General features: G+C 36.7%; 1 protein-coding gene and 1 long non-coding RNA gene across 2 annotated transcripts in view; both read left to right on the top strand.

Annotated features, from left to right (window-relative positions):
- LOC146493661 (uncharacterized) overlaps nt 1-12716 on the top strand; it is a 534640-nt gene that overhangs the window by 262083 nt on the left and 259841 nt on the right. The window lies entirely within an intron of this gene.
- The window catches only part of khdrbs3 (KH domain containing, RNA binding, signal transduction associated 3), a 194610-nt gene continuing 184730 nt past the window's right edge, over nt 2837-12716 (top strand). The window contains exon 1 of the mRNA XM_085149027.1: nt 2837-3324. Coding sequence (XP_085005153.1) covers nt 3276-3324 — 49 coding nt within the window. The 5' untranslated portion in view covers nt 2837-3275. The remainder of the gene's footprint in view (nt 3325-12716) is intronic.

The following is a 12716-nucleotide window of genomic DNA, read 5'->3' as shown; positions in this document are numbered from 1 at the left end:
GACATACGGTTGTTACTTTTACCTTTTACGCTTGAAATATAGCCGTAATTAACATCTCACTGTGAATGTAGTGTTTTTTGTTTCTAAAGAGCTGAACAAGCGCAAAGGAAGCTTAATTCCGGTTTGTTCGTGAGAAGAAGTAATGATAAAATAACAGAAAGACGAATATAACTAAAATATGTTTAAACTGTTAAGTAAACATTCACAAATATGTTTAAACTACCAAAAGCAGAGTCATAGCAAAAAAGCCAGTTTGAATAATTGGATTATTTAGGCATCAGCAAAACTATTATTTTTGCAAGCCTGTGTTTTTTTTTTTTAACTACTTTGTTTTTTTGCATACATATTTAGTAGGCTGTTGGTTCTATATTAGCAATTATAAAGGACAGGAGCCTCAAACTGGGATTTTGAGTTCTAGCATTAGCACACTTTGTTTTCTTTTTCTTTTTTTTCTTTTGTTTGCTTTTCTCCTTTCATCCAAATCTGCAATGACTTTTGGAGGCCAAGAAAATACCATTGAACTGAAGAAATGTACTTAAAGCAAGTACTTAAGGCAATCAGTTGCCTTAATTTTTATTTTTATTTTTTCATGTTTTCTGTGACATTCCCTGCATACTAGCATCGTGCACCCTGCTGTTATGTGCTGCATTGTCTCAGGGGCATCTTTGCACAGCCTGCACCTGGGGTCTTACCTGGTGTGGTAAACCCATGTACCAGGTGTGGTACATGCTGTACAGGCTCCTGTCCCTTCATGATGGTTCCTGTTGTTGCGCCTCTTCTTTCTCAGGTTTCTGCGGCCTGAGTTATCTACTAAGCACATGATCAGTTGTGGTTATCTTCCTGATATACTCATGGATGTTTGTTGTTTCATCTTTAATATTGGTTTTGACACACTAGAATTTGGCCTTCTGCATAGCGTACAGTCTCATGATGCTGTATTTGGGGTGAAACACTCCATGCATGATAAGAAGCTTTGTTGTCTTGAAGTCAGTGACGTCTCTCTCCTCCTTTGGCCAGCTTATTATCTTAGCAGGGTATCTGATGACCGGCAGGGCATGAGATCTACCTAGATCTCAAGCTTGAAGCACAACCAAAAACCACCCATAGTTGGATTGTGGATCTTGATCATTGTTATTAATGTTTTTTGACATTTATAAAAGTGTATGTTAAAGATTTTTTTTAAAAAATCCTAAGACTCAAATTTTGGCAATTGAAAGTCATCCATTTGAGCCCAGGGGCTTAGCATTTTCCTTACTTTTGTAATTCATTATGTAATATTTCATTTACATTAATAGTCACTGTGATTATTAGATTAGTTACCGATAAAGATTTACAGCCCTAATTCATATTTCACAAAGGCATCAAACATATTACACAAGTTTAGCTTTATTTAAACTTTGTTCAATAGTGCACATTGATATTTATTCACCCAGATTACTGGTCTCAGCTCTGCCTTAGCTTCTAGTAGTTACTATAGCGCAACTACTTCCTTGAGGGAAACCCTGAGTCCAGTCTAACAAAGTTATGTGGCCTGTCAATAACAGGCTTTCAATTGCAAAAAAAAAAAAAAAAGCAGGGAAAAAAAGCTCTAAGCATTCACCAACTGCTTATGCCTGTGGAATAATCTGTGATTAATCATTTAAGGTACATGCTTTTGGCCCACTCATGTTTTCTATTACATCATGCCTGTTGACATATTTGATAAGCAGTGTGCTCATTAATCTAATTAGTGCCTTTAGCTACTTATGTTTATTCCATCAGATGGATCAGATCAGACTGATCATCTTTGCCTTAGCGTGTCTTTGTGTCCAGTCAAAGTGTAATGGATGTAATACAATAATTCTTTAAGCATAATAGAGTTAAGTGCATTTTTAATTACATATAATCAAAGAGTGTAGATGAAAGAGTAAGTAAGGTCCTAGCAACTTCACATAATCCAAAAAATAGTCATTACTCTCTTCAAGAGAGTGTGTTAGAAACTGCTTTGTGCAGTATCCTCCACATGAGGTCAGGCTAGTTCCACAAATCAAATAGCTTTTCATTATGTAATGGAACAAAGTTAGCTGAATTCTTGTGATAGATTACAGGACGTATAGTGACTATTTAATATTCAAAGCCCATGAACATGTCGCAAGAATATTCAAAGTACCTAATCTTTGGTCAAAATTGTGAAGCAAGATCAACAAATGCAAATTTCTAAAAATTATTTCTGAACCCATAACAATATTCATTATATTTCAGAGGGTAGTGGTGGTGGTGTAGCCTTCTTTACGTAACACTGCAAAAGACTTCTTAATAATTCATATAACGTATTGCAGTTATTTCTTATGAAAAAAGAGCAAGAGAGAGAGAGAGAGAGAGAGAGAAAATCCATCTATAACCTAACCAGGGAAATTGATTCCCTTGTCATTCTGTGTGGTCTGAAATTGCCCAGAGCTATTATGAGAGAGACTGATTTTCGCTGTTCAGTGGAGTGGAACAGTCTTGCCTTGTAGAGCTTTTTGTGAGATGTGAACAGATTCATGAGCAACAGCACTGCTAAAGAGGCATGTTATCATGTGCTCTCAGGCAGATATCCTAAACATTTTAAGCTTTTTAGAGTAATCTAACTGTTCTGTGCTAAAACGTGCAATTCACACAAAGTCATTGGTACAAACACTTTCTGCTTAACGCTCTGTTTAACCAAACTGCATACAGCATAACTTTGACAGTTGTAAAAAAAATAAAGTTGTAATTAATTTGACAGTTGTGAAATAAGGTTTGTTAGTTTTTTCAAATGATCCCATTAATTGTAAAGTTATATTAAAATATATTTTTAAAAAACTTAAACAACAACAAACAATATTTTTGACAACAAATCAGAGGTGTTTCTAATGTGGTGGACATGTGGAGGCACCAGTGGCACACTCACATTCACACCTATGGGCAATTTAGCGTCGCCAATTAACCTAACCCCACTAATTACATTTCTTTGAGAGGAAGCCGGAATGCGGGAAGAGCATGCAAACTCCACACAGTTATCATGTGGCCAGGTGATGGAATCTAACTCAGGCCCTTGCTGTCAGGGAACAGTGCCAATCACCACGCCACCATGCTGCCCCCTAATCAGGCCAAAGCAACATATATGTCACATGAGCAACAAATTCTGTGTATGTTTCAACCAACAGGCTACACCAATCAGAGGTCATAGATGAGCTGTCCCAGAGGAAAATGAAAGTCAGTAGTGGAGTTGAGAGTTACATCACTGCCCTTCTTATCATATCTGTGAACACTGCATGGGATCCTTATTTCAGATGAGCAGAGGGGTGTACCAGAGGACCACAGGTATGTTCCTATCTGGGGCAACATGATGTTTTTCACCATGCTTCTGTGATTCTTTACTGATTAATAGACCACCCACAACTTACTGTAAAAGTCAGTGTTTTTGTGGCGTGATAAATAGAAGAATCAATACACGCTCTGATTAATTTTAAAGGTTTCTGTGAAATGTGTGTCTGGGTAGTTTTACTGGGCTGGAAATTACAAAGGCTATCAGTGCTTAAAAACGGATGCTTGCAGGCTGGATTGGCAGGTTTACAACACCTCGCCACATTGCCAAAATATGGATTGCTTTATTTTCCAGTATTTTACCTTGTGGCTACAATCAGAGTGTGCTTGACTCATAAACTAAGAAATGGGCATTCTTTCATTTTGAGTTTCTTCACCAACTTTGTTGTTGTGGTCTGGAAAAAACAAAAAAGCTTTTTGTTGTGTTTTTTGCTTATTTTCTGTCAAATATATGCCAATGCAATGGAGATCAAACACGGACAATTTTTTTTTTTGAGTGATATGTTTTTTATTGATTAGCATTCAAATATCTCAGTGAAGACAGAACAAAGATTTACCACAAAGCAAGAAAGCATGAGACAAGGCTAATCAAAAGGTATTGGCTGAAGCATTTGCTTATTACGCCAACCCTTTTAACAAAAGATCTTTTAGCATGCAGCTCCTGTACACAGGGCTCGAAGCAAATAATAAAATTCAATTCAATTCAATTCAATTTCATTTATATAGCGCCAAATCACAACAAATGTCGCCTCAAGGCGCTTCATAGATACAGAGAAAAGCCCAACAATCATATGACCCCCTATGAGCAAGCACTTTGGCGACAGTGGGAAGGAAAAACTCCCTTTTAACAGGAAGAAACCTCCGGCAGAACCAGGCTCAGGGAGGGGCGGCCATCTGCTGCGACCGGTTGGGGTGAGAGAAGGCAAACAAAGCAAAAACAAAACAAACAAACAAGAAAAAAACAAAAAAACAGAAAACTTTCCACCTTAGTAAGTAACTACATCAAAGCAAAAGAATCAAGAGGTTTTTTTGTTTTTTGTTTTTTGTTTTTTTTTCTGCTCTTTTCATTCTTGATATATATATTTTTCTAATACTCTATTTTTAAACATATTTTTAAACAAGGAAAATGAACTACACCTTTTTAAATCACTGTCATAACTATTCCACAGGTTAACTCCTCTAACAGAAACACATCTCTGCTTTATATTTGTCCTTATCTTGTTTTTTTTAAAGAAATCTGTTCCCCTTAAGTCATATTGACTCTCTCTGACTTTGAACAGCTTCTGAGTACTGGGGCAAAGCAAGTTATTTTGTGCTTTATACATTATCTGTGCCATTTTATATTCAACTAAATCATAAAATTTCAGGGTATTCAGATTAATAAACAAAATGTTAGTTGGTTCTATATAGTTTGATTGGTTTATAATTCTTATAGCTCTTTTTTGCAACTTGAAAATAGGAAGAGTGTTCGTTTTATATGCATTACCCCATATCTCCAGACAGTAAGTCATATATGGAAGCAACAGAGTACAATAGAGTGTGTATAATGATTTTTTGTTCAGGACATGCTTTGTTTTATAGAGAATAGCAATGGTTTTTGACATTTTTGTTTTCACATGGTTTATATGAGACTTCCAACTCAGCTTATCATCAATTATCACTCCAAGAAATTTATTTTCGTACACTCTTTCAATTTCAATTCCATTAACCTTGATTTAGATACATTTTTCATTTGTCTAGTGCCAAAAATAATCAATTTTGTTTTCTTTATATTTAATGATAACTTATTTACATCAAACCAGTTTTTTAATATATTTAACTCCTTTTCCGCTGTAGTCAGAAGCTGTTCTAGGTTTTTACCTGAGCAATACAGAGTGGTATCATCAGCAAACAATACACATTTTAACAGTTTGGAAATGCTACATATGTCATTTATGTATAATATAAATAATTTAGGGCCCAGCACAGAGCCCTGAGGAACACCACAAGTTACCTTCAACTGCTTAGATTTTACATTATTGAATTCGACATATTGATATCTGTCATCCAGGTAACTTTTCATCCACTTGTATGCTAACCCTCTTATGCCATATCTCTCTAGTTTATTCATTAATATAGAATGATCAATCGTATCAAACGCCTTTTTTAAGTCTATAAAAACACCAACAGTATATTCCTTATTATCTATAGCATTAGATATCCCTTCTACAAGTTCCATCACTGCCATCGAAGTGGACCTTTTCACTCTAAAGCCATATTGGTTATCACTTAGGAGATTATGCTTCTCAATATATTTACGAAGTCTATTAACAAATAACTTTTCTAAAATTTTTGAGAACTGTGGGAGCAGTGATATTGGCCTATAATTGGTAAACTGACTTCTCTCTCCGTTTTTATGGATTGGAATAACTTTTGCTATTTTCATTTGTGAGGGAAATACACCAGTTTGAAAGGACAGATTACAAATGTATGCGAAAGGTTGCACTATATATTCTATAATACTTTTAACTAATATCATGTCAATACCAAAACAGTCAGTGGACTTTTTATTTTTAAATGTCTTCACAATGTTAATTATTTCTCTATGAGTTACAGCACCAATAAACATGGAGGACACATTCTGAGTAATATGTTTATTTAGGTCGTTATTATTTCTTGACTCTGGAATTTCTTTTGCTAAATTAAAGCCAACATTTACAAAGAAATCATTAAATTCATTTGCAATGTCTTTAGTTTTATCAAGCACAATATCTTTATCTTTTTTAAAATAATCTGGATAATTCTTATTTTTTGAGCCCTTTTTGATTATACTATTTAATATCCTCCATGTTTCTTGTGTGTTACTTCTACTTTGCTCCAATAATTTGTGGTAATATTCTTTCTTACTTGTTCTTATAATATTTACTAATCTATTTTTATATAACTTGTACTTTATTTCAGCATCTTTTGTCCTCTGTTTTATGAATCTCTTATATAGATTATTTTTCTTTTTACATGCATCTTCTATCCCTTTTGTGATCCATGGCTTATTTGATCTGTGATGCTTTCTAGTGATTTTCATTAAAGGACAATGTTTTTCATATAGTGAAATTACAGTTGATAAGAATGCATCATATGCACTATTTGAATCTTCATTTGCAAAAACCTCATTCCAATTGTGTTCCTTTAAGTCCACCTGGAGGGCAGCAATGGCTCTTGTTGTTCTAAGTCGTATCATATCAAATATTTGATTCTTTTGTTTAGTTTTAATCCCAAAATAATTTTGAAAAATTGCAAAAACAGGAAGATGATCGCTTATATCAGTTATAAGAAGTCCACCTACTATTTCATGGTCAATTTTATTTGTGAATATATTATCTATCAATGTAGCTGTATCAATTGTTATTCTACTTGGTTTTATAATTACAGGGAAAAGGGAGTTACTATACATTGTATTTATGAAATCTGTTGTTTTCTGATGTCCATTTGGGTTTAGCAAATCTATATTAAAATCACCACAAATTATTTGCACTTTTTTATCATTTAGGTTGCTAAACATAGCAGCAAGTTTTTCATTGAATGTCTCAAGGCATGAACCTGGTGTCCTATAGATGCAACTTATAATTATATTGTTAGCTTTTTCAACATGGATTTCAATAGTGACACATTCCAATACGTTATCTATGGTGCTTGACATACATTCAATCAGACTACATTTCAAAACTTTATCTACATATAAGGCAACACCGCCTCCTTTTTTATTCACCCTGTTCATTGTAAATAATTCGTATCCTTCCAGTCCCATTTCACTAATTTTCTCATTATCGAGCCATGTTTCTGATATTGCAATTATATTAAACTTTTTTAACTTACTTAAACATTCTGTAATTTTAGAAAAATTTTTATACAGGCTTCTACTATTGAAATGTATGACCGACAATGCATTTGCCATTTTAATATTCATATTGAATTGGTCATCTGTATAGTACTCACAAGTATTATTGGTGTTATTGTAGAAGTGGGTATCTGGGTCAATGTTACTTTCAGGGTCATGCATGTTGTGCTCTGCATAGTTAAACGTTTTGAAGTTCATTTTGAAGTTCGTTTTCTCAGCGTGTGTGGCAAAATAACCACCTTGACAGTCCTTTTCATAATCAAATTCTTCCTCTTCAATATCTCTGAATGGAAACCTATAATCTGTGTCCAAACTTGTCATTTATGTGTTTTTGTTTTTGTTGTTGTTTTTTGAGCCGTAAGGCCAGAAACACTTTCCATACCCATTGTTCATTATCCAATCGTCACTTTTCCAATAGATTCCAGAGCAGATTCCTGATTATTTATATTGCTCTAAGTCTTTGAGTTCTCTTATCATCACAACTTTCGCTTCTTCGGGATTGCCATTTAGTCTTATCATTACTTTGCAGTTCCTCGTCCATGTCGCTTGTATCTTATTTTGTTTTCTCAGGCTGCGTGCCTGTCTTGCAATTTCAGCAGTCTTTTTCGTTAAATGTTCATTTAAATACACACCAGTCCCTTTAAGCTTCTTACCCTGTTTCAGTAACTCAATCTTTGTTTTGCGACTCACAAACCGAAGAATAATTGATGGCTTTGTTTTACTGTCTTTCCTGGGTAGCGTGTGGCATGCTGCAATATGATGGTTCTGAATACTTACATTCTTCGTTTGAAGGAATTTTATCACTTGCTGTTCAAGCGTTTGCAGCTCCTCTACCGGGGCATCTTCACCATCTTTACCTCCCCCAGCTGTTACTCCGGCGTAGGTTCGGTGTAACAGGTATGAACGTCAGTATACTTTAAGGAAGTGATCCCTGTGAGCAATAAACCATGTACACATAGTTCACCACTTAATGCATTTTGTTTACTCTTGGTTCTATATGATGTCAGTAAGAAGAAGAAGAAGCTCCCTTATTCAAAAGGTCACTACAGCAGGTAGCGCCGCCTGGCTGATTTGGCAGAGTTTTTGCCCTTCCTGATGTCAGTGAGAGTGGATGTATTAATAATCATGATCATAGTCATCTCAGGCACACAGCTCTGACTGAGCAAGGAAGCCCCACCCACTTACTTTCAAACCTTTTATTTGTGAGGGGCAGCAAATTAAGATGAGCTAAAATGGCTTTGAGAGAGAATGAAGTGATGGCCCACCAAGGCTCAGTGTAAGATAAATGTAAATTATTTTAAACTGTGAATCATGCAAAGCTACTTTAGATGATTTCATGAATAAAATATTGAAATATGGCTAAATGTGCTAATTATTCATTTAAGAGACAAGCATAAAGCATTTGTACAATTTACGCTGATCCTGATTTAAATATATGTGCAAATTTTTGAAAAATGTAAGTAAAAAAATAAACATGCATAATACAACTCAGTGTAAGCAATGTCTGCAATAAACAAAGAGAATCATAAACAGAAACCATAACATTATGCTTCATTTCACTGGGAGGAACTGAAATCCAAAATAATGAACTGAAATCACTATGAGAGCAAGGAGAATCTAAAGAAATAGTGTCGGCTCAATAGCTGCATTTACATTCATCTAACTTCCTCTAGCCTTATTCAGCAAAGAAAGAATTATTTACTGGACTCAGCAGCTCACATACTGTATATGTTTTGAATAAACCGTGTGAATTTGTTGGATTGTTAGCGACAAAGCAAGCAACCAAAAGAACTGCTCACCACTAGTTTGCAACACTTCCTTTTCCTCTTCAATGACAATTTGTTGAACAGAAAATAATTTTTAGAAAAATGTATGATTGTGTCAAGATTAGTGGTAAAACTGGCCGTCGCAACAGTGTCTGGAAACAAATGTTTTGCCAAATATATAAATTCGTCTGTGGCAATTTCAAAAATTATCATAATTTTATTATAATTATTATTATTTTTTATATTATATATTTTCCCATCTATCTTTATATACATGATCAAAATCACAGCAGGAACCCATTTAACACACAGTTCATCAGATGGAAATACATCAGTCGTAACCTCAAATGATCGACAGAAGGGTGATGGACAAGTTTACTTGTTTTCCCCCAATGCCTGAATGAGGCTAATATTACCAAGGATGTTGACGACTGAAGAATGCTGACACAGAATATGGATTTTTGTGATTTCTGAATATTTGGTTTAGGTATGAGAAAAACTGAAGATGAGTTTTCCATCTTACATTTGTGTAACCCAAACATTCTGGCAGTAATTTTCCTACACTTAGATTGCACTGGAGAGCCAAAACAGTGTGTTCAGATCTCTGAAGCTGCCTGCAGAATCTGGCACCCAGATTTTAGCAGCAGATCCTTTCAGTCCCACAGGTAAAAGTGGATAAGACATGTAGTAGCACATCCTCAACAACTCTTTCACTGGGTCATTTGTCTCTGTTTGGACTGCTATCTGTAGTTTTTCATTACTATAAGGAGCATGCGGACACGTTTGCCTATTAAGTGAAACTTTCTTAAGCAATCTGTTAAGTAGTACCATGTTTGTTTGTTTTGTTGTAATAGAGATAACAAAAATGAATAACCTTGGATACTCACATTAGACCACTATTGCCTTGACAACAAAAGCCTGAAATGACAGATCCAAACTGGTTCTCTTGTCCATTATATGTAAAACTCTTACAAGGCTGAACTTTTTGGGTATTTTAGCCTGTCAATAATAGCTGACAAATCAAATCTAGAATCAAAACTGTATGGGGAAAGAGAAAAAGGCAAACACTGGCTTAACAGTAGGAAGTTGACATCCTTGAGTGGCCTATATCCATAAATCCATCCATCCAATTAGACAATGTTAGACTACAGTAGTAGCAGACTAAGAAGGTTTTTCCACTTGTTGTTTTTTTTTTTCCAAAACTTTGAAAACCTCTGCCCTGAAAACCTGCAAAGGAAGGTGCCCAAGACACATTCTAATCAGATCCTCCTTTAGCAGAGAACTGGAAGTCTTGCCTTCCAGTTCTCTCTCAGGTTGTCTCAGTCTGATACAGCGGTGTAAGGATCTGCTTGTCCATCTAACTCCATTTTAGCCTCACCAGAAAACTTGATGTCAGGGTTCAGTTTTCCCCAAAGCAAATGTCGCTCTCCACCAGAGATGGGCAGTACTGGTTAAAAGTAACGCTTTGCTGTAATCCGATTACTTTTTCCCAAGTAACGAGTAAAGTAAGGGATTACTATTGCAAAAAAGTAATTCGATTACTGTTACTTGCCCGTAAGCACACTGCATTACTACTGTTTGTGGGAGTGTCTCATGACAATGACGTACGAACACATGACGTTCGTGGCAGCAACAGACGTGTGTAGATATTCCATCCATCCATTCGCTTCCGCTTATCCTTTCCAGGGCCGCGGGGGTTCTGGAGCCTATCCCAGTCATCGCTGATCTGGGTCATCCTTGTTGAGATGCTGCAGTAGCTGGAGTTTGTAAGGGTGCCATTTGTGGGTAGCTAATATCCGCCGAAGGGATGTTCGACTAATGCCACTCTCCAGTGACATGCGGCGAGTGCTACACTGGGCTCTTGCTGAATGAAGCTAGGACAGCCACTGATGTTTCTTCATTAGTGACAGTTTTCTTGCATCCACATTTTGGCAAATCCAACACTGAACCAGTTTCACAAAACTTAGCAAGCAGTTTGCTAACTGTAGCATGGGAGATGGGTGGTCTCGTAGGGTGTCTTGCATTAAAATCTGCGGCAATGACCCGGTTACTGCGTTCACCAGATATCAACACACTTTCGATCCGCTCCTCACGTGTTAACCTCTTCGACATGTCAATGGCTGTGAACAAAGAGAAACTTGTAAATAACTCATGAAAGAATAAAGTTACGTTGAAACCAAGCACACCATTGTGTTTCTTGTGACATTACCAATAAGTTTGATGTGTCACATGGCCCTCTTCCTATTGAAAAAACAAAAGTTGTATCCAAGATGGCCAACTTCTAAATGGCCACCATGGTCACCACCCATCTTAAGGAGTTTGCCCCCTCACATATACTAATGTGCCACAAACAGGACTTTAATATCACCAACCATTCCAATTTTATTATGGTGTATCCATATATATGGCCCACCCTGTATGCATGTTGCAGGAGAGCAAACTTGCTAAGCGACAGGCCTACCCTGAGTACCCTGTCTGTTTGTTTCTTTCGACTGGGTGCAAGTTTAAAGAAGATCAGGCTTATAAGTCATGTTACAGCACACCAAAGCCCATCAAATCCAAAAGTTCAAAGTGAGCTTAGACAGCGTAGATGTAGTACTTTGACAGCTCTTATGAAGGATCAACTGGATTAAGGGCCTGAGTTTTAGGTAAAGTGCACCTTTGGTAAAAATGAATGACTGTGGTATTTTTCCACCCATAGGAAGCGCTGCCTCATATGTGTAAGGGGGTGGTAACAAGTGTTTATCTAAAAGGAGAAATGACACCATCCAAAGGTCCCGTTTTTAAACATGACCATGTATTCATTTTGGTTCCAATACATTTTCTTTTGTTTTATTCAAGAAAAACAGAAGACTGTCATGATTTTGAGTAGAGAATTACAAGGCCTAGTCGGTTATTTTCATCGCTCTCTGCACTTTCTGCCATTTCCCTTCCACTCTCCTCTTTGCAAAAGTGGTGTACACCACTTTACCACTCAGCTGTCAAGAGAGCAAAAATCCTAAATGAAACCACGTCCTTTAAAACAGTACAGCATTTATTCAATACTTGACTTCGGCTTAATGATGTAAATCAAATGAAAATCAATAAGTAAAGCTTCGTCTTACAGTGCTTATGGTATTAATGCATGAACTGAATTAATGTGTCTGTGCTGTACTTTCCCAAAAGCTCAAAATAACTTACTGCCTATGCAGCTTCTCCACAATGGCCTTGGAGGATTTATGTTTTGTGTTAAGTAAGGCTGAAGCTACTCATGTTATCTCACTCCATCAATAGCAAATACATTAACAATATCTAGTCGCTGCAAGCACACTATTAATTTACCACGACCTGTCCCTACAGGGGCAGAATGATTGTTGGAGGCAACGAGGTGTATCTGTTTACCCCTCCCTGGGACACGGTGTCGCTGCTGGGGGATCAATGTCCATTGAGCATGGATGAGGAGGGGGCAGGCAGGCAGCCAAGCAGCCGGCTGGAGGAAGCCCTCAACCTCAGCTCAAATGACGCTGTCACCTAAGAGTTCCCAGCAGGCCTTGCAGAGACAGAGAGTTATGTGCTGCCTGATGCTGGAGCCATGTCCTCTCACACAGAAACATGGGCCTTTGTTCCTCAGAGGTTGAAGAGGACACAAGTAATAGATATTGCAAGCTCCGGTTCATGACAGGAAAAACCCAGACTGCCACCGACAGTTAACTGTCAGTCAGATATCTTGACATTTATCATTGGGAGAAGTGCAGTAGTTCTCATTCTAA

Source organism: Neolamprologus multifasciatus, chromosome 22 (genome assembly GCF_963576455.1).
Source record: "Neolamprologus multifasciatus chromosome 22, fNeoMul1.2, whole genome shotgun sequence".
Classification (NCBI taxonomy): Eukaryota; Metazoa; Chordata; class Actinopteri; order Cichliformes; family Cichlidae; genus Neolamprologus; species Neolamprologus multifasciatus.
The sequence above is the reverse complement of the archived record's forward strand: the minus strand, read 5'-3'. Positions and strand labels throughout refer to the sequence as shown.